This window comes from Mus musculus, chromosome 13, assembly GCF_000001635.26.
Source record: "Mus musculus strain C57BL/6J chromosome 13, GRCm38.p6 C57BL/6J".
In the NCBI taxonomy this organism is placed as follows: Eukaryota; Metazoa; Chordata; class Mammalia; order Rodentia; family Muridae; genus Mus; species Mus musculus.
In genome coordinates, this window is record NC_000079.6 from 70,834,850 (window position 1) to 70,860,593 (window position 25,744).

At 44.3% G+C, this 25,744-nt stretch overlaps 1 protein-coding gene and 1 long non-coding RNA gene across 15 annotated transcripts in view; one reads left to right on the forward strand and one right to left on the reverse strand.

Annotated features, from left to right (window-relative positions):
* Positions 1-6,996, reverse strand: part of Adamts16 (a disintegrin-like and metallopeptidase (reprolysin type) with thrombospondin type 1 motif, 16) — a 114,048-nt gene extending 107,052 nt beyond the window's left edge. For 3 of the 13 annotated variants that reach the window (XM_006517270.4, XM_006517273.4, XM_006517272.4), the window contains exons 1-3: positions 6,641-6,995; positions 6,420-6,522; positions 1,199-1,530 (exon numbers count right to left, since the gene is read on the reverse strand). In XM_006517270.4, coding sequence (XP_006517333.1) covers positions 1,199-1,530; positions 6,420-6,522; positions 6,641-6,700 — 495 coding nt within the window. In that variant the 5' untranslated portion in view covers positions 6,701-6,995. Of the gene's footprint in view, positions 1-1,198; positions 1,531-6,419; positions 6,523-6,640 lie in introns of all 13 variants that reach the window. The other 10 variants (NR_137640.1, NM_172053.3, XR_001780789.2 and 7 more) reach the window with 9 other exon arrangements.
* On the forward strand, positions 5,601-24,760 carry Gm36529 (predicted gene, 36529). 2 transcript variants are annotated; one of them, NR_167928.1, is made up of 4 exons: positions 5,601-5,771; positions 10,385-10,553; positions 21,443-21,570; positions 23,699-24,760. It is a non-coding gene; the product is annotated as a predicted gene, 36529 (long non-coding RNA). The 2 variants fall into 2 exon arrangements; NR_167929.1 differs by lacking the exon at positions 5,601-5,771 and adding an exon at positions 7,062-7,097.
* The last annotated feature ends 984 nt before the right edge of the window (positions 24,761-25,744 follow it).

Here is a 25,744-nt window from a genome sequence, read left to right on the forward strand (position 1 = left end):
CCTTCCCAAAAAAAGATAAGACTAAATAGAAGCCTTTCTAGAGATGAAATCAATGGCCAAATCTTTTGTTTAAATCAATGTTTTGACTATATATATATATATATATATATATATATATATATCACTTGACTCATACACCTCCAACAGTACTTCTTGTAAAATATGAAATTATCTTAACAACATCCATCCAGATGTCTGCCTGTGTAACTCTAACGAATAACTGCAGTGAAGGTTAATATTGATTTTCAACTTGACAGGATTAAGAGTTGTCATAGAAACACACCTCTGGCCACTCTTGAGACAGACCACTTAGTTCAGGTTAACTGAGGAGGAAGGACTCATTCTAAATTTGGGTTGCACTAGTCAATGGGCAGGAGACCCAGACTACACAAAAAAGGAGAAAGCAAGCTGAGTACCTATAGGGATTCATCTCCTTCAGCTTCCTGATTGAGATATAATGTCACCAGCTACCTCCAACTCTATAACTCCTCCAATATGATGTTCAGCACTGACAAAGGTGAGGCAAAATAAACTATCTTTGTTAAAGTCACTTTTGTGAGGGCATCTTGTCACGTCAAGAAGACAAAAAACTGCTGGGCCACATGCTCTTTATTCTGAACTCCCTGAAGCTGGGATCAATATCTGGCTGGAAACCCAAAGACCAGAAAGCACCTAGAAAGATTGCCAGTCTGAGAAGACTAGCACGGCCTCAGCATGGATGGATTCCCTGATGCATTAAGCACATAGCTATTGTCAAGATGGCAGGCACAACATTCAAATAGCCACGACAACTAAACCATCAGCATATAACATTAACACATAACTGGTTCAAAACGATAACAGTTTCTCCAGTTTTCACCATGGGCCTACACTCAAAATTAACAATTGAAAAATATCATTAATGTATTCAGACCTGGCTACAATCTCTTATGTGTGTTTCTTTCACAAACAAGCATTCTTATAGGTTTGTGGTTTTTTTAGAACACCAGACAGTGAGTGCAAACATCATTCTATTGACCAAAGAATAGAGCAGAGAATATTTTAAAGAGCTACTTAGCAATTTCCATCTGCTGTCACAGATCACAGAAATGTCCACGGCTATAACAGGACAAGTGACATTGTTCTCCAGGAACCTGTTTCTGCCTCCCCCACATTGGCACCTCATGCCCTGTGGGCAGCCAGTGCTATCTGTACTCACCAAACCTTGGCAGGTAGAAAGGGCCACTGAGGAATTCCCCTGGGACCTTAAGGATCCTTGGTAAAAGCAGTTCTCTTCTGGTGGAAACATCTGTACAGACTTGGTGCCTCCCTTCCCCAGAGTTTGCACCATGAATCCAGGAGCCATCAAGTTGCTGGCAGCTTTGAGGTCGAGGTGGAGGTCATGCCTAGGGCCCTTAAGCCTTAGGTGCAGGGCATCTCCTCCTGGCTGGGTCACAGCTCTTCTCCGACGCCTCCGCTGGTAGTGCATGATGTCATGGGATACATAATCCCCCCTGTGGTCTACTTCATAGGCAGACACCAGGTCATACTCTGAAATTGAGAGAGGAGAAGAGGCTGAGTAATTTCAGGGTTCTGAGAAGGATCTCACAGTGAGTACACATGACAGCTGCTCCGTGAGTAAATAATGAAGTGCAATCCTGAAGGAGCAGCTCTCCTTTGATGTGGTATTTTTTTTTTTTTCGTTTATGAGTAGTAGAATTTGCTGTGTCAGTAATAAAGTGTTATGGCAGTGGAGATTTATCTGAAGTTTGCTTCCAAAATTTCCTCCTTTCGCTCTGTTATTTATCTCTCCACGTGAATTTGAGACTGGGTGGATGTTGAAATCACCCCCTCATCTCTTACTGTGGAGAAATGAAAAGGGGATCTTATGCTTTATAAAAGTTGTGAAGCATTCCTTTCTCCATACACTTTCTGTTTTGTATAAAAACCTTCACTGGACTGACAAGAAAAGAATGTTGGCCTCTAGTGCTGTAATTAAAATAACAAAAACAAACACAGAAAACATGACAGCCAGTCTTGCTAATTCTGAAATCACTGAACACACAGGAGGACAGGCAGACTAGGGTCATACACCAGAACTCACAGAACACTATAGAGGAACGCTCACGTGCTGCATCCCTGAGCCACTGTGGACTTGCCTGTTGCTCTGGTCTCCCTTTTGTCCAGCTGGGTTCTTGTGACAACATTGGGAGCCCACCCCTGGGCCAGGTCTCACCATTATATTCTCCCGTGTCTTGGTCTGAAGAGCATTCAACTACAACAACTTATGAAAAGCAAAAGAAACCTCCAGACTCTGTCAGACTTACATGGCTGAGACTACAGCATCCTTTACAATAGCACCCAGAGTCACCACCCTCCACAGGAAGCAGAGAGATGTCACTGAGCTCGGTGCTTTCTGACCCTGTGCATATTGAAATGGCCTCTGCCATTCTGGGAAATCATATTTTTAATTTTTTAAAGATGATAAACAGGTCTTTCCATACTCATCACTAACATTTACAATATTTTCCCCATGTCCACAGCCCAGGGATGGATCTTTCCAGGAGGGAGGAGCCAAGGATTGGGCATCTAGATCAGGGTCACAGCTGGCTACTCGGCCATATCATCAGCTGAGACCTGTGGCCAAGGTTAAATTTTTTTTGTTGTTGTTTAGTTTTAGATTAGCTAGCTTGGTTTAAGTCTTTGAAATCAGTAATTAAGCATGGAGTGTGTCCAGTTATATACGAAATTTGGCTGGGTTTTATGCCTGTATTTTTTCTCCCCTAATCACTAAACACAACAGGCCAGCATGGTATCAGGCCTTTCTCTGAATGTACAGTGAGGTGTCTTTGCAAAGCTCATCACTTCAAACAGGGGGAATAGACAGGTCTAACCTGACAGTTTGGCAGACTATCCTCTACACTGGCAGCACAGCACATTTGGAGTTTGGCCAATTGCAACATTGTAAACACACGTTTCTACTCCAGTCTATCAACCGTCTCTTAAGAGGTAGCTCTACTAGATGCTTGGTAACCGGTCTCTGCCTCTGACTCAGCATGAGTGGACACATTTTTCAGACTCATGCATAAAGTATGACTTGGTTATAGGTGAGCGATATCAAGGTAATTATCACCAATTAATTTTGAGTAGGCACAGGCACTTGTCTGTGTGTTGCTATTCTCTCCTGACAAGCAATAGACAGGTAAAACAGAAGTTCGGACAATGGCCACTGACAAGCCACAAAAGCTCTGTGGTTGGGTTTAAGAGAGTCAGAGAAGATCAGAGGCGGGGATTCTCTCCTGCTGACAACCATGGCAAGGTGAGGACTGGAGGGCACCAAGACTTTGGCTATGGTGCCTGCCACATGTCATAGCTCTCTCTCTCTCTCTCTCTCTCTCTCTCTCTCTCTCTCTCTCTCTCTCTCTCTCTCTCTCTCTCTCTCTCTCTCTGCAGTCCCAAGCATAATCTACACATCTAGCCCTACTGTACAAGTGGGAACAGCTGGCATAGGGAGGCAGCAGGCTCTGCAGGTGACTTAGCAGGCTCTGGCAGGCATCTGCACCAGAGCAGGAGATTTAGCTATGGTAGGGTAAGACACTCTGGCTTCTATAACATTTTGTGTAGGATAATGGAGGATCAGACAACCTGGTATATGGCGAAGGGGGGGGGGGGAAGCACAGCAGGACTCAGCAAGTCTGAAGAGTGAATATAGGTGCATCCATTGGTTTGCAGTTCACCAAAGTATTTTCCCTCATGTGACACCGCCACTGCTCTCTGCTCTGTGGGGCAGGCAGGTTGGCTGGGGTATTGTTAGCTAGCACATCCGAATCCTCACAGGATTCATATCACTTCTGGCTACTTCCCCCTCCTTCAGAGGTAATGGAATAAAGGCAAGAGGTACAAGTCACTGTTGTTAGCCTAATTCATGAGCTTCGTTGTCCATAGAGAGATGATTCCAGCCATAGCATCCAGCCACACAAATCCTGGATATGGACTCAGACCCAGTCAACACACTATAGTCAGCATCCTTCAGAGACATTGGACAGTTTCCACAGTAGCCAAGCTATGGAGTCAGCCTAGGTGTTGGTCATGCGAACAGATATGGAAAATGATAGGCAAAAAGACAGACAGATGACACACAGACAGACAGACACAAACACACACACACACACTAGAGAAGGGCTAAAGAGCTAAGTCGTTTGCTTGCAGGAAAATATATGTACGTAACCACAGGTTATCAAAGTAAGCAAAATAAGACCCATAAAAACATATATACCACTTTTTCTTATTTGGAAGATGATAATTTGTACACATGTGTAAATCTTATATTCATATATATTATTAAAATTACAAATGAGACTACCTGGGGCAATGGAATGAGAACAGAGGGAAGCAGAGGTGGTAAGTACCATCAGCCTCTGAACAATCTCTCTATCCTCCCAGTCAAAAGCCTAAAGAACTTCTGAGCTTTGCCTTGAGATCTGGAAACCCAAAGTTTTTAAAAAGCTAAAAACCTGTGCCATGCTCTTGGCAGAAACCATAGATGTTATTGCAATGACAAATATGGAAGGAAACCTTTGAAGAAACAAGAAATAAAAAGCAATAGAGTCATCAAAATGTAAATTGATACATTCGTGTTTGATAATCCAACTTATCTCAATTTAGTTATCCATCATTGTCTCAAGGGGTGCGTGAGGCTCTCTTCCCTACTGCATAATTACTTCACAAAGGCAGCAAAATAGCCAGAACCCTTACAGGTCTCACTTTAGCCCAAACTCAAAACAGCTTCAAAGAGTTAATTAAGAAATTATCTTATATCATGGAGATGGGCCGTGCACAATATGCAGATCTGAAGGTCACAGGTGCTCTGCCACACCTTGCCTCTGCTGTGTGACTGCTGTCTGCTCTCTCTGCCTCTTTCTCTTTTGATAACCAGGAAAGGGTGAAGGTATCCTGCCTTCACAAAGTCAGCTCCACCTTGCAAGGACTCACACCTTCTGTGCACGCTCTGACCAGGCAAGTGAAAGTCCATGGAAACACTGCCATTGGGATCCGGGACTGAGGCGCCAGGCATGAGAAGCCTGCCTGTGGCCTCAGGCACTAAGCTTGTCCTCTCTTCCTGAATAGCGTTCTGTCTATAATGTTATCATCTTGGATAACACTTCGTTAGTGCAATAAACGTGTCCCGAGTGGCAAGGCTCGATTGCTCAGCCTGCTCCATGCTAAGCAAGACAGTCAGAATTTGATCCTTGAACTCCCACAAGTTGTCCTCCGACCTCCACAGTGCCATGCACCCTACACACATAATAAATAAATGTCTGAAATGCCTCGAGTCCCTATGGATTTTTTTTTTTTAAGTTTTATTCTGAAAGTAGTGCAAAGTCCAAAGTTAGAGCATGAACATTCCTTGTAAGGTCATGATGTGTCAGAATTCGAAGTAAGAGGATCAGAAGAGGGTTGGAGATGCAGGTGACAGAGGGTGGGTTTCAAACACAATAGGCTTTCCCTTGCCTTCTAAACCACTGTACTGTTTGGGTCTGGCGCCCTCCAGTGGCACTCAGAGTCCTAGAGCCGAGACTCATATATCCCTTCTTAAACCCTGTTTTCAGTAGGAGGAATTCAGTTCTTGTAAGTTTATCCTGATGAAGGAAGCGATAATGAGGGTTTCCGAAGTGTCAATTGTTTAATCCTGTACATATTCTAAAAATCTGCCGAAAAGATTAAACCTGGCTCGCCTCTGGTCGCCATTTCTGCTAACAATCTCAAGCTAATTCATCCCAGGAAAGGACAGGGTGAGTAAAATCCTGCATTTGCTGTGGACCCAGCACAAACCTCCTAGCAAGTGCAATGGCCTGCTTTCTCAGTCACCAGGTGTCATTGCTAGGACACCTCACAGGGGAAACCCACTTGTGAATCACTGAGGTGGCTGAACCTTGCAGAAGACTTGAATTCGAGTTCATGTTCAAGGAGGTCCAGGACACATCCTTTGGATGTCCCCTGTGCTATTAATTAACATTAAAGCGATATTAATGAGGTTGCCTTCTGTCTCCTCCTGTGACAGTCAAAGTGGAGAAAGCTTCAATGTGAAAGAAAGGAGAGGGGGGAAGATGCTGGAGTGGGGACTACGTTGCTTATAATAGATTTGGTGTATACATTAATGATGTCAATATATAGAGTGATCTGGAGTCTTCCTACACCCAGATATCTCACTCCCCCAATGTAACTCTGGCTAGCCATTATCATTTTACTAGGAAATAGGATACAGACGTTGGTCGGAAGTCATTCTTGAGCATGATCTTGTGCTCGAAATGAATAGAAAGAGCAAGATAGCATCTTCAAAGCTTTTGGCGTCCTGAGTCCCAGGAGACTTGCAGACCAGCATAGGGGGTTGCTGGCTGCTTACCTGTGAGGAACCGAGAGCCCCCACCGCGCGAACTTACCACCGGTTTCCAGCCAGCTGGACCCAGAGAATGGGGGAGGCTGCGGGTCTTCCGGGCTCCCAGACGCTGCAGCTGCGAGTCCCAGGGCGCACGCAGGTGTCTGCTAGGGGGAAAAAAAAAACGAGGACACCTCAGTGAAAATGCGGGCACTGCAGAGCTCAGCCAAGGGCGGAATGCACTTGCAGCCATCAGACTCTGCTGGTCCTAGCGCCAGGACTCACCTGCTCACTGACCTGCGCCAGCAGCAGCACCCAGAGCGCAGCACAACCTCGGGACTCCATGGCCCCGGTGCCCGAGGGCTCACAGGACTCAGCTCAGCAGTCTAGACTGGGTCACTGGATAGTCCCGGTGTTAGCAGTATGCTAGGGTGCAAAGGACCGACCCGGCAAAATCGCAGGGTTTCCAGGCAGCGATTCCACCATGCACATCAGAGTTATCACTGCAGCTTCGTTCGGCACCGGGAGGTGGAGTGGCAGTGGTGGCGGGGGGCGGCAAAGCACCCGCAGCAACCAAGGGACAGCAGGGAGGAGGGTAGAGAAGGAGAGGGCAGGACTAGGGAGGGCAAAGGAGAGGAGAGGGGAGGGGATAGAGGAGGGAGTAAAGCAGGGAGGAGGGGTACCAGGAGGAGGAGGAGGATAAGGGAGGAGTGGCAGGGAGAGGAGATGAAGCAGACTCATGGTAAGTACTGGGCATCCTTCACGCCTATGACCCAGCAGGAAGGTGTTTTGTCCACCTACATGAGAACTTGGGGTAGAGACAAGGCCAGGACACAGTCATATCTAGCTGTTCACCCCTGTGCTTTTGTGGAAAACTGTCTTGGTGTGTTACTCCAAAGTCCTCTGCCACCTGCCACCGCTGCAGCTCTGTGGGACTTCTCACTTAAGGGCAAGATTGAGCTGCATAGAGACAGGCATCCAGCATTCATTGTTCTCTAGTCCATCCCCTGGTTACAGACCCTCTGGCCTTCCCTTCTAGTGGGAGATGTATAGGGAGGAATGTATCTGCTTATGAATGAATGTGAGTCCTTAGTTGCCTGGGGCACGTGAAGAAAAGGGGTGAATGGAGGCGGGGCGGGGCAGGGCAGGGCAGGGTAGGGCAGGCTATGAGGAAGCTGGGTTTCTTTCTCACGCCTCTAATTTTTCATTGGACAGCAGTGGCCAATTTCAGATTCACTTTAGACTCTGGCTGACCTGCTGGGAGAGCAGGTGTGAGGCCACTGGGTTCCCAGAGCATCCTAGTAGGAAGTCTAGGAGCCCCAGCCTAGACCAGACCAGGTCTATCCAAGACAACCAGCGAATGCCCTCTCTCCAGCCCTGCGTCCTGGTCCATCATGACCTGAGTATGTGTTTGAGTATGAGCGTCTTTTGTGACCATCAGTGACTGAGAGTGTCTGCTGCAGGGTGGGTACAGATACAGACAGCACTGAGCGCACGGGTAGATGTTTCTACACGCGGGACTGCCAATGACTGTCCATCCCAGCAGCTGCACTCCACTTCCTTCTGCCGGTTGGTCTCACATCTCAGGCTCCCTCCAGCTGCCATTCTAGGGTCCCTCATTTGCAGTCACACTGACCTTGCCTGGTTTGCAAGGCTGAGAAGGGGGATGGCATGTGGAGCAGTGGCTGCAGTTTTCAGGGTGCTCACTCCAGCCTACACTGAGCTGAGATGCCCCAGAGTGGCTCTTTATAAGCCTGAATGAAGTGTCATACATCTCAGAAAGGACAGGGCGGAATCAAGATGAACTGATCTGTGTATGCATATCCCTCTCTCTCTCTCTCTGCTCCCTCCCTTTCTCTCTCAGTCGTTCATATGAAAAATATTGTCAAAGAGTACAGTTTTGTTGACTTACTGTTTCATTCTTTTATAATTCCACGCACCTACACTATGTTCTTTTATTAAAGCCTCCCATTATCTCCTGTTAAGTCCCCTCTATTCCACCTGGTCTCTCTTGTTCTATTGTTCCCAAGTGTGTCTGTCTGTCTGTCTGTCTGTCTGTCTGTCTCTCTCTGTGTGTATGTGTCTGTGTATGCACACATGAGAGAGGTGGGAGGAGAGCAGAGAGAAAGAGAGTGTGTGTGTGTGCATGTCTTAGTTAGGGTTTTACTGCTGTGAACAGACACCATGCATGACCAAGGCAACTCTTATAAGGACAACATTTAATTGAGGCTGGCTTACAGGTTCAGAGGTTCAGTCCATTATCCTCAAGGTGGAAGCATGGCAACATCCAGGCAGGCATAGTGCAGGAGGAGCTGAGGAGTCTTCATCTGAAGGCTGCTAGGATAATACTGGCTTCCAGACAGCTAGAATGAGGGTCTTAAAGCCCACACCCACAGTGACACACCTACTCCAAGAAGGCCACATCTTCTAATAGTGCCACTCCTTGGGCCTATAATATCCAACCATCAGAGAGGGGAGAGGGAGAGGGAAAGGGAGAGGGAGAGGGAGAGGGAGAGGGAGAGGTAGAGGGAGAGGGAGAGGGAGAGGGAGAGGGAGCGAGGGAGCGAGGGAGCGAGGGAGAGAGGGAGCGAGGGAGAGAGGGAGAGATGGAGAGAGGGAGAGAGGGAGAGAGGGAGAGAGGGAGAGAGGGAGAGAGGGAGAGAGGGAGAGAGGGAGAGAGGAAGAGAGAACTGAATTAGGGCTTCCTGAATGAAGATGAAGATTAGCTACTGAGACATGGGCAATGTACCAGTGGCTATGTCACTAAGAAAGATGGCTTTCTCACTCCTATGACCTTTAGCTATCTGTAGTCCCTACAGGAGGGGAGGGACTGATAAGGCTTGTCTGCAATGGAACTTTGATGAAGCCAGTCTTATGAAGGTTTCATGAAAGCAGTCATGGATGCTGAATTCACCATACCTATCTGCCAGGCAAGAATTATCCACCAGTCCACTAGTGGTGTGACTGCTACAGGTATAGTCATGTGTTTTCTTGTTGGATTTGAGGCCCACTACACCCGAGGAAATCATACTTGATACTATCTGATCAAAGCTCAGCTGGGGATGTCAGAAACCCGAGGAAAAAAATCTACGACTGCTAAATAGTGTCAAACGGACTTCTAAGTTTTTATGTTTACACTCATTGTCTTAGGGTTTCTGTTGCTGTGATAAGACACTACAAGGAAAATAAATCAACGTGGAGAACAAAGGGTTTATTTCACCTCACAGCTTGTATTACAAGATCCAGGGAAATCAGGGCAGGAACCTGGAGATAGGAGTTGGTGCAGAAGGCAAAGAGGAATGCTGCCCTATTGAATTATTCTTCCTAGCTTGGTCAACTTGCCTTCTTACAGTAAGCAGGACTGTCAGCCAGAAGTGGCGGTGCCTACAGAGCTGGTCCTTCTCATGTTTATTACCAATCATGAAAATGTATCTCAGGCTTGCCCATAAGCCAATCTGTAGAGGCATTTTCTCGGTTGAGATTCCCTCTTCCCAGGTGAGTCCCATTTGTATCAAGTTGAGCTATAACCAGCAACTATAAAATAGTGTGGCTCTTAGCCTTAGTCACAAAAACGTACATTGTAGCTTTTATGCAAAGGTCTGAATTTGAGACTGGCCTTAAAACACCTGTATCCTCTCTGCCTCCTCCTTTCTAGCTTACTCCTCAGAGTCCATGCTCTCAGCCATGGGCTGGGAAGGACCAAGGTGGGCAGCACCCCATGGTCTCCAAAATGCCCCCTAGAAAGAGAGGGGCTTCTTTTGGATGGGTGCAGAGCCTCATGTGTTTGGTAAGTGGAGGTTCTAAGTATCCCAGTCCTGGCCAGGGTGACATGAAGGGAGCCAGACTGTACTGTGGAGATGCCTGGGGCTTTCTTTCACAAGTTCCAACACTCACAAAGGACAGATGGCTGAAATTATACATTCACTCTTACAATGTAACCTAGCACAGTCTTAATGAGACTTTTTCCACTGTGAAGAGGCAATGCTCTTTACTAGGGCAGACTCTTTCCATTTCTCTTTGCCTGTGCAGGGAATCCAGTCTTCACGCTAGAACCAGGCCCTTGGGACAGCACATGGGCTGACTGAGACTGAGAAAAGCAGAAGGTCAGAGATCGAAAACACCCCTCGCAACCCTCGGGAGGAGCCACAGGAAAGGATGGGGAAGAAGTAAATAATAGAATATGGTCCTCCTGAAATGGGTGAGTGGAATTGAATGCCCACACTATGTGGGGTTTCTCCTTACAATACTGGTGTCTGGTCTTCCGAATGTATAGAGAGAACATAAACTCTAAATCAGAATGTGAATTTCTCGAATATAAAAAATGTCCGAAGTAAGGGCCCCGTCTTCACCTTGCAGCTTCACGAGAACCAGCACTGCACACACAGAGGTCTGTGCTCAGGAACGTGTTCTGTTACCTTTGTTTAGCAGCAGGTTAGACTGCTATAGCCTGGACAGAATCTGCCTTGCTGCCTGGTGTTGTGCATACAGGTGTTTTGGAACTTAGCCTGTTGGCTTACAAATTGTCTATGACTGCAGTTAACTCCAGTGGCCCGTGAAGGCCAGCCAGCGTACTGTTGGTTCTTTGTGGAGGAACTCTGTGGACACATTGCTTCTTCTAATTAGGGGGCTGCATTGTCTCCTCTTGACAGCAGGGGCTCATTAAGAAGTCCTTGTGATAGACTGGTGGAGTACCTCGGAGGTAGACACTTGCCTAGCATGAGGGATGCCATAGTTCCATTCTTAGCAGTACAGGAGGAAGAAAGTCATTTGAGAGAGTGAAAAAGAGAAAACAGAAGTGCTTGGTCGAAAATCTGGGATAAAGAAGCTGCAAAGTGGCCAAGTGCTGACCACTCGGTCTTGCTGCTTACCCTTTTCCAAACTGGAGAAGCAGATCCCCCCCACCCCCCCGCAAGTAGCATTTTAGGTAAGAACTTAACGTTGTCATTAGGCTTTTGTGAAGCACATACGCTTTGACCCCAAGCTATGCAAGCTGACATATACACATTACCTGGAAAGCAAAACTGCCACTCACACAACGGCATTGACAGAGGTGTGTGTGTGTGAGTGAGTGTGTACACTACGAGGACAGTTTAGTCTGCACTGTGACACCCAGTCTACTCTGCACAGAAGTCAGTCAAACAGCCAGGATCGCAATGGTCACAGATGGTCAAAGGGAAGACTAAGGACAGGTCCTGATGACAAGCACTTGCAGTTCATGTTCTATTCTGAACAGTTTGGGTCAGTACTTAGCACTCCATGCAGACTGTAAGAGCGCAGTGCCACTGGCGCAGAGACAGGATCTTGCCCTTTGCGGTTTGGAGAGCTGAGAAGCATCAGGCTCTTCCTCACAAGTCACAGGTGAGCAGCTGTCCCACAGAGAAGGCAGAACAGTTCAGGTTACCACACCTGACACTACTAACTCCATCTGTCCCATGGAAAGGTTGTACCAAGTCGACTTCAGGACATTTCTACCTCAGCCTCATCTTTGACCCCACTAGAGGGTGCTTTCTAAACCTGGAAATAGAATTTCCCCTCCATCATGAAAATTAAGCATAGTAAGAAGAAATACAAGTATTTTTATGAAAGAAATCAAAATTTTCAGTCTGGGGAAAAATAAGGGCTGAGGCCAGCCCTGTATCCTATTGTTTAGAGCTTCCTGTGGTCACAGGGCGCAGAGCTTTGGAAATCAGGGTCCTTAAAGAGCTTCTCTTCTGTACCACATCTCCTACCCTAGACCCATTCCTAGATCACAATGTGATCCCTTGTTCAAGCCCTATCTGACCACAACACCTCAGTGATGATAGGATTGTAATCCCTGGGTCCAAGGAACAAACCAGAATTGTCCTGATGGTTGAGCAGGGAGGGCAGAACCACTCTGGACTCCTGTAATCTGCTGCTCACTCAGGACTCCTGCAATCTGCTGCTCACCACGTGGTGTGGTTTTCCTTCCTCTTCATTTTGAGATGTCACAGTTCAAAGATTAAGGAAGAGAGAGAAGCTGAAAGCAAGAAGGGCAGACAGCACTGGGTTTCCAATTCAAAATTGCACACTTGTATTTATCTCCTTCTGTTAACTGAGTATGGATAAGCGTACTTCCAATAATAGTAACAATTTACATAGTGCTATACTATGTTCTTGGAGTTACACTATCTATACTACTAATCTAACATTATTCAATTGATAAATGTTTATATTAACAGTATAAGATTTTTAGTTATGTACACAGTGGTGCAGGAGGAGACAGAGCCCAGCAGTGCTGACAGAGACCTCCACTCAAGTGGCGCTGCAATTCATGATTTCACAGCAGAAAGGAACTTTGAATTAGAGCATGAAGCAGAGTTAGAGCTTATTAAAGAGTAGTTTCTTTTAAAAAACACAAGGGTGTTTAATTTAAGCTGTGAATAAACAGGACATGTCCAGAGTCATGTTGCAAATGAGGGCCACAGTCCGTTTTCTTCATACTAGCGATGTATATGAGTTTGATAGGTTCTGAAGTTATCATCTTTAAAGACCTACTAGGACTTCAATGAATTCACAGGGAGGTCCCTAAGGAGCACGGGGCAACAAAGAAAGGCAGCCTACACGGTAACATGCAACATCACAAAGGGCAGACAGGAAATTAGGGTGTATTCAGTGTAACATTTTGTTTGTGAGCTTCTTAAAAGTATCTGGGAAAGGAGGAAGGTGAGGAAGGTTACACTCAAGGTCATATTTGCTCAGGCATTAACTGTGGGTCCTCCTGTTTTAACCCTGTTGTTTGGAAATCTCTCTCCATGAAAGGAGTATTGTCCATGCTGACAAACTTCACTGCAAACACTAACTATACAGCCATTGTTGAATCATAGCTGGTGAGAGAATGCAGTTGGACTTCAGACTATGGGATTCTTTCTCTTTCCTGCATGCCCCGTATTTCCTTTCTGTCCCACCTTAGCTACTGTACAAATTTTTCATCATGAATTGTAATGGCCAGTATCACACATGAAATAATGCGTCGGTGTTCTGTGTGCCACTACAGTGATTAACTCCGTCCCCTTCCACGGTGTGAACTCTATCTTGGAGCTGTCACTCAGACACTTTTGAGAGTAAAAACCTAGCCTGTGTTCTTCCAAGCCTCGCCACATGGTCTATCATAGGGCAGGGGGAGGAGGGATGACTTAGCAGATCTGCTTTATCCAACTGAACCCAGAGGTAACAGTAACTGGGGAATCTTGCTGTCAATTAGCTGCTGCCATACTAGAAGCCCTCAGAATGTGAACGAGCTGCCAGCAAGAACATGTCTGGCTTGCTCGCTTGCATTTCACGTTGGCCTGTGGTCCTGATCCTACCCTGAAGGCTGGCATGGGAATGCTGTCAGGGTGGTTGCCTGGTTCCCTGGCATGAGAATCATAAGCGGTCTCAGTCTGAGATGGTCACACTGCTGCTCTGCCACATTCTGCTGACAAATCGGTTCCTGCAAGCTGTGTGATGCAGGGGAATGTACCCCATGGTTTTCCAGTGGAGCTTCAAGGCCGAATAATGACAAGGATAGAGGAGAGTGGCTCTGTTCACCTCCATCCTGCTGTATTTTGTTAAAAGCTGCATCCATGTACAGGTTTATATCTTTGCTATTATTCTCCGTGAACATTCATTTCCATTTCTTTATGACACAGAAAATTCAAGGGGGAAAGATTGATTTTTTTGGTTCAGTTTCAGAGTGTCACGATCCTTCGGGTGAGAAGCAAAGTAGAGCCTTGGTGTGTGTGGCAGCAAAGTGAAGTCACATTCTGCTAAAAAAAAAATCAGCTTATGAAGCTTAAGAACATTTAAGAACATGAGAAATTGGCTAAAATTCATCTTAAAATTAACACTGATATCAAGAAGCAGTATTAGCCCCATAGTGAGTCTTCCCAGCCAAATCTTACTTAAGCTCTTCCTTCCACCATGTATTTGGGAATAACTCCCCAAATAATTAAAGAAGAGACACGGAATACATGAAAGATGAGAGTGTGAAGAGGCTGTTTAGTAATCAAATCCACGGCAGTAAACCAGCAAACAGAGCTGAGAGGGCAGGAGTGTGCACAGAAGGTGTTTGAACTTGGGTCCGACTTATAAAGCAGTGTGCCTGTGGTTTTAAAGGTCTTAGGTTTTGTTTCAGAAGTAGAATGTAATCATGCATTCAAAATACATGTTTACTGCAAAAGTGAGAGACTGTGCAGTAATAAATTAAATTAACTTATATTTGTTAGGTAAGCATAAGAAAACTGTGACACAGTACTAAGCTAATTTATATTTGTTAGGGAAACATAAGAAAATGGAGAAGAGTATATAGCACTGAAGGAGTCTTCATTTTCTCAGATCTATAATGGGTGCGATAAAAAGAATGGATCTATGGACAAGCAGTGGACTTACACCAAAATCCCAGAATTTACTGGAGTTAAAAATCAGTCTGGGACTGACTGATCCTGCCCCCCTCCCTCTCCCCTCCTCTGCCCCTCTCCCTGTTCTCCCTCCATGTCCCTCTCCATCTCCCACTCCTTCTCTCTTCCTACTCACAGTCCCTATACATATCCTATCCCCATGGGTAATTTTTAAGGATTGGGTGAGTTATGTTAATAAAGGACTTAGAATGAAACATGGCATATATAATTACTTCGAGTTTAAAACAGCTTTAATGGATGTTGAATATTCTCAATGAAAAGTATCCCATGTTACTTGAAAAATCAATGAGATGGGTAACAAAGCTTTCACACCAGAGTGGAGACACACCCAAGAGAGGCCTTTCCTTGGCTCTGAATGCTGCCTCCAAACAATTGGTTTACTTGGGGAAATAGCTCCAGGGACCCTTCAAGAATGAAGATTGCATCTCTGGAATGGACTGTAGCATTTCTACAGCTGGAGACATGCTCAGCTGTTGGGTTAGTCTCCTTTGTCTTCCTGACACCTTGTATCATCTTAAATACCTTCAACAAGTGGAAACACTGTGCACCAGAGCCACAGGAATGAAGGCAGCAGAGGACCAGTACTGCTCACTGTGAGGCGCTCTAGGAAACTCAGGCACTTTCAGAGAAGATGACTTGCCACAATGTTAATCCAGTCATGCTGTACCTAATGCCCTGGGCAGGTTCAGGGCAGGCTCAGTGGGAGCCTCAGTGATCCCAGCTCCTGTTCATTCTGATTCCTCTTTCGAACGAGTTGTTTCACATGTGAAACATTCAAATTATAAATTCTAAATTGACAGACAGATGAAATTATTCTACGAACTAGACTTTTTTGTTTGGTTGGTTTTGGTGTGTGTGTGTGTGTGTGTGTGTGTGTGTGTGTGTGTGAGCAGAGCTAGGAAGATGTGGGGAGTGAATCTGGGATGAGTTAGGAAGGGGAGTGTAGTGAGGGTTCAAAAATGATAAAAAATATGTAGTACACATGATATTCTCAAATAATTAATAAAATGTTATATTTTTAAACAGAAAGGCTGATATTTCTCAAGCTGTCCTTAACCTAGTTCCATGGCAAGCAGAAAGCAGCAGACTTTATCATGTGGGTCAGTGTGTGAATCCTTAGAACTTAGATTTCTCTGCCCTAAACAGAAGGACCAGCATGAAAGACACGGTTTCTCTGATGGTATGATTCTTAGCTGCAGATGTTTCATCCCTGGCCCCTTCCCTCACCTGTGATCATGACAGTTCACGTGGACCTTCATGTTTTAGAACAAGAGGCAGAGTTAAGCCCTTTGATCCACTCTATATCAGCATATTTCCTGTCCTTTAGGATTCACCTTTGTTGGTTTCAGGGAAGACAGAGTGGGTCGCTTCAATGAGGTTTTCTAACGTACACAAGGGCCATGCAGTGACTGTAGACCTTAGCAGGCTTCTGACAAGGACTCTAGTTCCAACTAGCACAGCCAAGGTACACACAATAGCAGTGGTGCACGGGCAAGGGACAAGAATGGACCAAGGCTAAGATAATACAGTTGAGCACAGGTAGAAGCTAATCCAAAACTCCTAGTAAAGGGGGGATCTGAGGCCTGGGCCCCTGCCTGCCTGATAGAGACAACAGCTAACCAGAGAAGACCATCTTCTCTTTACAAGTCCTGGGGCTGGGGTGGGGTGGGGGGGTCCGTGAAGTTTCCTCTCACAATCAGCAATTCCTATCGCTGTCTTCCTTAACTTCTGGCCTCTGGGGTTGCCTGTGGTCTTTGACCCAAGTTCCAATGTGCCTAGGAGTCCTGGGTGGGTTTTTATTCCATGACCCACAAGTTTGCACCAGGTTGTAAAGCTCATGGTCCATAATCCCCACTGAAGACATGAGGACCCTTCACGGGTCTAATGGTCTTATGTCTCTCTCTGCATAGTCTGACAAGCACACTTCTTGGAGGCCTGGAAGATACAAAGTGAGCATTGCTCTTCTGCACGTGCACTAAGATTTTACAAGGGAGAAGTCTGAGGTTGAGATCTGGTAACACAGAGGAAGCAGATGGCTCTTTATTGGGTCAGACTCCATTGGGAGTTGGGTAATGTTTGTGTCTCCAAGGGTCCACTAGACTCTGTAGGTATCTTGCACTCTGACATTCTGCAAGCCACAGCCACGATACATCATTTGTAGCAGATCCTCTCACCAAATCTCACCAATGTGCCTGCTCTCCTCTGTTCAGACATGACAAATAGAGCAAATCGATTTATTCTTCTCAACAGAAGGCTGGGGCTGGCTGGGGCAGCTGGGGAGTGACCAAAGCTTTATATGAGTTTAGATTCTGGGTAACTCACACATGTAGTCCTGAATCTTCAAAACCATGGGGATACACAGAACAGAGTGGATTCAAAGGCAACCCCAGCCCTGGCCTTGAGTTACCTGTATTAAAGCCTCAGATGTTCTGCAGTAGATGACCTGAATATGGGTTCTGACTCTGGGTCTCCCTGGATTTTAGTTTCTCTGCCTTAGAACTGCTACAGATGGTGATAACTCATGTAGTTATCTAGAGGATCACATGATCTCTTGTCTATAAACACATGGTTTCCAGGAGTGCAGTAACAAGTGGCAACACATTCAATGATTGTGAGAGACACACATCCTTTCTCTAACAGTTCCAGAAGCCAGAGGTTCAAAAGGTTTCATGTCACTGAATTGGAAGTGTCCCTAGAAGTCCCAGGACAATCCTGTTTGTTGCCTCTTATAGTGGTGCCCAGGGGACATCAGCATTCCTTGGTTTAGGGCTAGATCCTTCTGCGTCCCTTTCTTAAAAGCATCTGTGATTGTGTATTGTACCTATACAGAGAACCAACTATGTTGTCTCTCTCCCAAGATCTTTATTTCAGTATGTCTACCAAGAACATTAATTACAATGGATGGGTTTTGAGAGCAAGGACAGATCTCCTGAGCCCTATTATTCAATTACCCAACTCATTATAGGTAGGAAGTGCTAATTGTGTGTGTTTGATGAGCTGTCTTGTAGGAGTATTAAAAAAAAGGACAGCTCCAAATCCTCCAAGTGTGAATGTGATTGAATCCTCAATAGTCTCTTGGTCAGTTTTGTGTGCTGCTTTTAAGGGATTGGAGGCATGCCTGAAAGGCTAGCCTGACCTATAGCCACTTCATGTAACCTGCTGAGATGACAGTCTAAGGGTCTACCTCCAAGCCTAGCAGTGCTCTGGGGCATTGGGTGCCATATTCATCCCAACCCTCCATCCTCCATTAGGAAGACTAGCTGGAGGTATGCGAAGGGTTTGTTACACATGAAGCCTGACAGGTAACAAGGAGGAGTCATGAGTTCTTGTTCCCATCTATGTCAAAAAGACTGGCTTGTTGCATTAGAAGATAACAGTGCATCTGACAGAATCAGAGTGCCACCACTGAGAAACAAAGAGTGTGTACTTGCTACTGAAGTCAGCATTGGGAAATGGAGTCCACAGGATACTCCCAGTGGCCCATCAGCAATCAAGGAAGGAATAGGTGGGACTGTGATCTGGATGCCTTTTGGGGAGGCGGGGCAGATGTGTGCTGCAGAGAAAGTGTCTTACCCTCACTTAGGAGCACCAAGAAGGAGTTTGAGAGGTCTGGAAGGGAAGTGGCCTCAGCCTAGGCCACCTATCCTAAGGAAACCTCTTGGTAGCTCTGCAATAGACTGGGGTGACCATAGTAGCCTTTGAGTCATTTGAAGCCAGTTTTCATGTATGAATATCGGTAGACATACCAGCCAAGGGCACCTGGCATCCGCAGGCTGGTACAGAATGTCTTTGGTTTTAGAGAGTCTAGAGTGGAACAGAAAGTGTCTGTATAGGGACTGGGGACTGGATCATAAAGTCCTGATCACTGTGTGTGTGTGTGTGTGTGTGTGTGTGTGTGTGTGTGGTGTAAGAGATCAGGGGGTAGAGAGGCAGAGGAAGAGGGGGAGGGAGAGGGAGAGGGGGAGAGGGAGGGGGAGGGGGAGGGGGAGGGGGAGGGGGAGAGGGAGAGGGAGAGGGAGAGGGAGAGGGAGAGGGAGAGGGAGAGGGAGAGAGGATAGGAGAGACCCAGGCTGACTAAATCCACAGCAACCCTCCTACTTAAACCTTACAAGTACTGAGATTACACATATGAGGTCACCACACTTGGCTGAAATTCAATTTTTGAGAGAGGTTTTCCTCAAAAATTCAGAGAACTGAGCTGTCACTAGCTAGGAGCAGTATTCACAGGTCTCAGCTAAACCTTGGAGATGGGGAACATCTTGGGCTGATAAACAAAGAGTTCCTGCCACTTGGCAGGAGCTAGGGAAATGGATAGCAAGATGAGCTGCTTGCTGGGGACTGAGAATTTTGTTTTAAAGTAACTAATAAATGTACTTATAATACATGAATATACTTAGTTTAATTTTCTTTCTTTATTGTAATTATGCAAGCAAATGAAGCTGGTGGAAAATTAAAATATGGAGGATGATTGGAGACCTGTTTTTTCTCTGAACACTGGGAGTTGCTGTCGAGTTTTAAATCTGCCATGCAAAGATTAGTGACCTAGTAGACAGGGCTTAGCATGCAATACATGCGTATTTAGGGTAGACGTTAGTGACTGACAGGTGGAGCAGGCATAGGTGGATGACTGACAGGTGACATGGGCAGAAGTTAGTGACTGGTGGGTGTGGTGTAGAGATTAGTGACTAACAGTTAGTTAGAGTTGTCAAAGACAACTGTTCCATGGGTGACATGCACACGGTTCCTCTATGGGCAGGTATGGACACCCCTGTGGTGGCAGAGACGTCGGGCCCTTGACTTTCACTTACATGTGCCTCAACAAGGAATTGGTTTATGCTGTCACGTTATCTCCTGTGGGATTTGCTTTTTCTAGAATGTTTTCCAACTTCTTTGGATTACTGAAGACATAGATTTTCTGCTGACTTTGTTGGTTTCCCACAGTAGACACTGGAAGAACAAATATTCCCAAGGATGACACACTGGGACATTCCATGATTTCTCAGTGGACACTCTGCAATTCCCAGGCTGGGGGGTGGGTGGGAGGGCGGGGCAGGGGAAGGCTGTGATAGAGGCCTTTCCTCCTCCAAAAGAGGCTCTGAGGTCACTTAAACTTGGTGCTTCCCAGTGTGCTCAAGTCTCTCCTGGAAGCACAGCCCCAGGGTGGGAAGCTCTGCCTCCTCACCTTCTGTATCCATTGTAAGATCTGGTTCATGCTGTGACTACACTCTTGTGCCCATTGGTTATTTCAAATATTTACGTTTTTATTGTAACAAGAATGAAGTGCATATTTCTCTGCATAATGAGCAATCACACTCTGTGATAAGATAGATTCTCCAGTTGGAACTCTCCCCTCCACACACACACACACACACACACACACACACACACACACATTATCTGAATGACATTTGAGGTGTAGCCTGTAAGCTTCCATGACGTTCCTCTGTTCATTAACTGGCCTTAGAAAATGAATTTTCAGATGTCCGGGAGACAAGTTAAAAGTGTCAGCACCGTGTTATAGGATCTCACTAACACAGTGTTTGCTCTCATTTTATAACACGAGGCATTGTGGCAAGGTGAGCTTGGATAGGTGATTATTTGAGGACAAGGTGCCTGGTTTCTCAAACATCCCAGAGAGTGGAGGGAAGGGGGTCACGTTCCCTTGGGTGGTTAAGCCCCACACCCCTTATTGGCTCTATATAAACCTGGAAGCTTGCCTCCCTTATCTGCTCTGGAGTCTGTTGTGTTTCTGTGGCTTACACAGAGACCCACTGGGGCTCAAGCCTGGGCCCCAGACAGGAGGTCCGCTCTGAGGTTGCCTCCTCCTGGTGGCCTCTGCTCTTGGGATTCTGGAAATTCCTGGGAGATCCATGCTTCTTGACTATTGCATATTCTAACTTAGGTAACATTTAGATGAGGGGTGGGACTTTAGAGCTGATACTGGATGGTCAATATTGTGGGGAGTCAGCATGGTGGGAGCTGTTGAGATGGGGTGAGTTTATTTTATATTCCAGAATGAATCAAGAGGATCTAAGCATGGAATGTTATAGGCTAAATGTGTTTCTGTAAAGTCATATGTTAAAGCCCAATGCACTAATGTAACTATATGTTGACCCATTGTCAAGGTATCAATAAACTTTTATCAGCTCATAGTCCTGTCTCTATCATAATATACATTAGTGTATTGGGCCTTAACTTACTTCAGCTAATTGTCCTCAGTTCATAAACATCCATGCAGCACTATTTAACATTAACTCAGCGGCTCTCTCTCTCTCTTTTTCTCTCTCTCTCTCTCTCTCTCTCTCTCTGTTTTGTCTGTATGTCTTTCCTCCCTCTCCTCTCCCTCCCTTCCTCCCTGCCTAGTTTCTTTTCTTTTCTTTTCTTTTCTTTTCTTTTCTTTTCTTTTCTTTCTCCCTCCCTCCCTCCCTCCCTCCTTCCCTCCCTCCCTCCTTCCCTTCCTCCCTTCCTCCCTCTCTCTCTCTCTCTCACCTCTTTCTTTCTTTCTTTCTTTCTTTCTTTCTTTCTTTCTTTCTTTCTTTCTTTCTTTCTTTCTTTCTTTCACACATGAAGCTGGAGGGAGTGGATCATGGGAACAATAAGGGAGGAATTGGAGGAGAAGGGATGGTGTGGGATTTGATCAAAACACATTATATGCATCATACATTTGCAGAAAACAAGGAAATTCTGTAAGCTATGACAGCTCATGGTCCTGCATCACAGCATCTGGAGAAGACAAATGCAGAATGAGGAGAAAGAACATACGGAGGACCCAGGATCCAGAATCCCAGATTGGGGGATGTGAGTAAGGCTTCAGAATTCTACTCTGAACATTAATGATTCTCACTGTTCTTGCATTAAAGTAATTAATCTGCAAAGCCAGGTGGCACACACCTTTAATCCCAGCATGTGGGTAGTAGAGGCAGAGGCAAGGCCAGCCTGATCTACATGGAGTAATTAATTTACTTTTTTGTATAGAGAAATAGGAGTCAACTTTCATTCTACCTGCGAATATTCGTTTTTCTCAGCACCGTCTGCGAAGAGGCTGTCCCATCTCCAGTCTGGGTTTGCTGACTTTATCCAGTTAGCTAGCTGTAAATGTATGTGTTGATTTCTGAGCTAACACTAGGTTACATTTGTCTATGTGCTGGTAGCTGTCAGCACCAAGCCTGTCTTGAAACTCTGATGCTACCATATAATTGCTTTGGGTACCCAAGGCCTTTTGAGTTTCACACATGAATTTTAGAACTGCTTTTCTCTAGTTCTGTAAATAATATAATTTGTCTTGTGAGAGTGGCTGCATTAGTGGGTACTTTGGGTAATAAAGATACTTTAATAATATTGACTGTTCTTATCCATGAATGTGAGGAGCTATCTTTCCATCTCTTAGTATCTTCTTTGATTCCATATATACATATATATAATATATACATGTACACATATATAATATATACTATATATTATGTATATATTATATACACATATATACTTAGTACATATATAGTATATATAGTAAAAATATAGTATATATAAATATATGTAGTAATAAATATATCTTGCGCGCGCTCAACTGGCCAGGAAGAATGACGCTGCAACAGGATCCTTCTGCACACGTTTATTCAGTCCTGTTTCTTCTTTCTCTATATCTCCCTTGTTTATATCTCCCTTGTTTATATCTCCCCCTTGTTTATATCTCCCCTGTTTATCTCTCCCCTGTTTATATCTCTCTTGTTTATATCTCCCTTGTTTATATCTCCCAATAATAATAATCCTCTCTCGAATAATAATCCCCCCTCTAACCCGGGCCTCTCACTCTTATATACTCTCAGTTCCCATCCACGCACAGCAGGCCACGCCACCTCACCAGGCAGGCAGCTTCAGCTAATCAGGGCAGCAGGGGCATATCTCCATCAAAATGGATTCACCAGTATCCTGGTACACCTGCGCAGCTCTTATGATGTTTGTGGCTTATATGAGGAAGTCAGGTGCAAGTCATACGACTTAGCTGCAGTCCCTGGCGCCTTTGGGACTGCTGGCACACCCGCTTTTCACAAATATATACTAATTTTCCCTAATTAAATTTGTTTCTAGGGTTTTTTTTAATATATTCTAACCATTTTGAAAATGTAAAATTTTAGTTTATTTCACTATTAGCTCTTTTCATTAGTTCTTGCTCAGCATTTTGAATATTAGTATCATAAAGACCATATTGAATGTATGTCCTGTCACTTGATCAAATTCGTTGATACCTTAATAGTCTTATTGGTGGAGTATCTATTTATTTCATGTAAATGTCTTAGGGTTTCTGTTGCTGGGATACAACGCCATGCCCACAAGCAGCTTGGGGAGGAAAGGGTTTATTTCAGCTTACGTGTTCTGACGCAGTCCATCATCCTGTGAAGTTGGGGAGAGAACTTAAGTCAGGATATGTGCAGAGTCCACAGAGGGATGCTGCTTACTGGGCTGCTCCTGTGTTTGCTAAGCCTGCTTTCTTAGAGCAACCAGAACCACTTGCCCAGGATGGCAGGGCTCACAGAGAGCAGGGTCCTCTCACACAAATCATCCGTAAAGAAAATGCTGGAGAGATGGCTCAGCGGTTAAGAGCGCCGACTGCTCTTCCAAAGGTCCTGAGTTCAAATCCCAGCAACCACATGGTGGCTCACAACCACCCGTAATGAGATCTGACACCTTCTTCTGGTGTGTCTGAAGTCAGGTACAGTTTACTTGTGTATAATAATAAATAAATCTTAAAAAAAAAAAAGAAAAGAAAGTGCACCCCGTCTGCTGAGGGAGTTTCCTCCAATATCATCTTGGCTGTAGCTGTCTCATATAAAGCCTTTATTATTTTGAAGGTTATTTTCTGCATTTAATTTCAATGATGATAATCATAGAGACATGTTTAACATTTTAAAACCTTTATTTTTTTCAGATGGTCACATGATTTCTACCTTCAGTTTTATCATGGCACATTTGTTTGCAGACTCTGAAGGCTCCTTGCATTCTTCTGATGAAGCCAGCATGATCGCAATGCATGATCTTTTCAATGTGCTATGAAGCTCACATGACTGAGTAATTCCCTGAGGGTTTTCTCAGAGGATTTAAACGTTTCTGTTTATCGGGAATGCTGGTTCACGGATTTGGTTTTTTTGTTTTTTGTTTTGTTTGTTTGTTTGTTTGTTTTTGTTTTTTTGGGTTTTTTTTGTTTTTTTTTTTTTATTGTGTCTTGCCAGTTTGAGGTAATGCTTAACTCACAGAAAAAAGATTAAAGTGTACTTCATCCATTTATATTCCATGGAATAATTTGAGAAACATTAATGTTAATTATTGTTTAATCATTTGGCAAAGCTCAGCAGTGAAGCCATCTTGCTCTGTTCTCTACTTAAGAAATATTTGTATTACTAACTCAATATGGCTGCATTTATTAGTCTAGTCTGACTTCCTTTCCCCTTTGCATTCTTGGTTCAATGTTTGTAGGTTACATGATGGTAGAAATTTATCTTATTCTGTACTTTTAGTTTGTTATCAAATAGTTATTCAAAATAATCCTTAATGGTACTTTGAACTTCAATAGAATGAGTTATGATGTTTCATTTTTTGCTTCCATTTTTTCAATATCTAGGACACTCTCCCTATTTTCTTAGTCTAATTGAAAGTTTACTCATATTATTTATATTTTTAAAGCATGGATTCTGATTTATGGATATTTTGTGTGTTAGATTATTTAATTTATTTTCTCTTAGTTTTCTTGTTTGTTTCTTCTACTTATTAGAACTGGTTTGCTTTTATTTTCTGAGTTGTTGGGCTGTTGATGTTTGGTTGACTTCTCTTTGTGCTGGGTGCTCAGTGCTGGATACTTTTTGCTTGGTGCTGATTTTGCTGCAATTTGTTGCTTTTGAAGTTTTGTAATTTTCATTCATTTCAAGAAAATTTTAAATGTCTCCGCTGACTCCCTCAATGACTTCTAGCTCATTAAAGTGTGCACTGTTTCGTCTCCTTGTACCTGTATAATTTCTTAAGTTTGCCTTGTTATAAATCTACCACTTCCATTCTATTGTGATCCAAAAAGGATATAATTTTCATTATTATGAATTTATTAATGTTTGGTAGCCTAGTCTGTGACTTATTCTAGAGATAACTCTGTGTGATAAAAACAGGAATATGTATTCTGTAGCTACTGACGCTATGGAGTGGAATTTTCCATAAACATTTATTAACTGGTTTTAGATTGTGGTATGATTGAATTGTGATATTTCTGTGTTGACTGCCTTTGTATGGATGGTGTCAATCAGTATGGGGAACCGAAATTTCCCATCATCTGTGTATCATCAGGTGTATATTTCTCCTGGGTTTAAGGCATTTATTTTATAAACCTTGTGCTGTTAGATACATGTAGATTCACAACTGTTCTGTCTTCTCAATGAATGAACTCTTTGTGAATGAATACACTCTTCTTAGGGCTTTCCCTTGAAGCTACTTCGTTAGGTCTTACATGTAGCTATAACTACTCAATTCCAGTTCTAATTTTTCTCAGAAAATTGTTTTCTTATCATTAACATTCAGCCTGAGTAATTTCACTGGTAAGGCAGATTCCTTGGGGTGACACACTATTGAGTTATTTATAAAAATGTGTTTATCTAGACCTGTGTCTCTTATATAATCTATTCCATAATATATTAATAATATATTCCACTGTCGTCCATGTTCAAGGTTCTTTTGGGAAAGTCAGTGGGTGATGCTTCCCACTGGTTTTCTTCTAGCTGTTTAAGATGTTGATGAGTTTGTTTTGTTTTGTTTGCTTGCTTACTTTTCTTTTCTTCCTACTTGAATGTCTGTGTGTTTGGCAACTTGGGGTATTGATGATTCGATTCTTTCATATTTCTCTTTCCGATGTTTGTCATCTAGTGTCTGGAATCCTTCCAAACACTGTCACCACGGCTGTAGCTCCTTTTCTGCCACTTCTGCAAGTGGGCCTCCC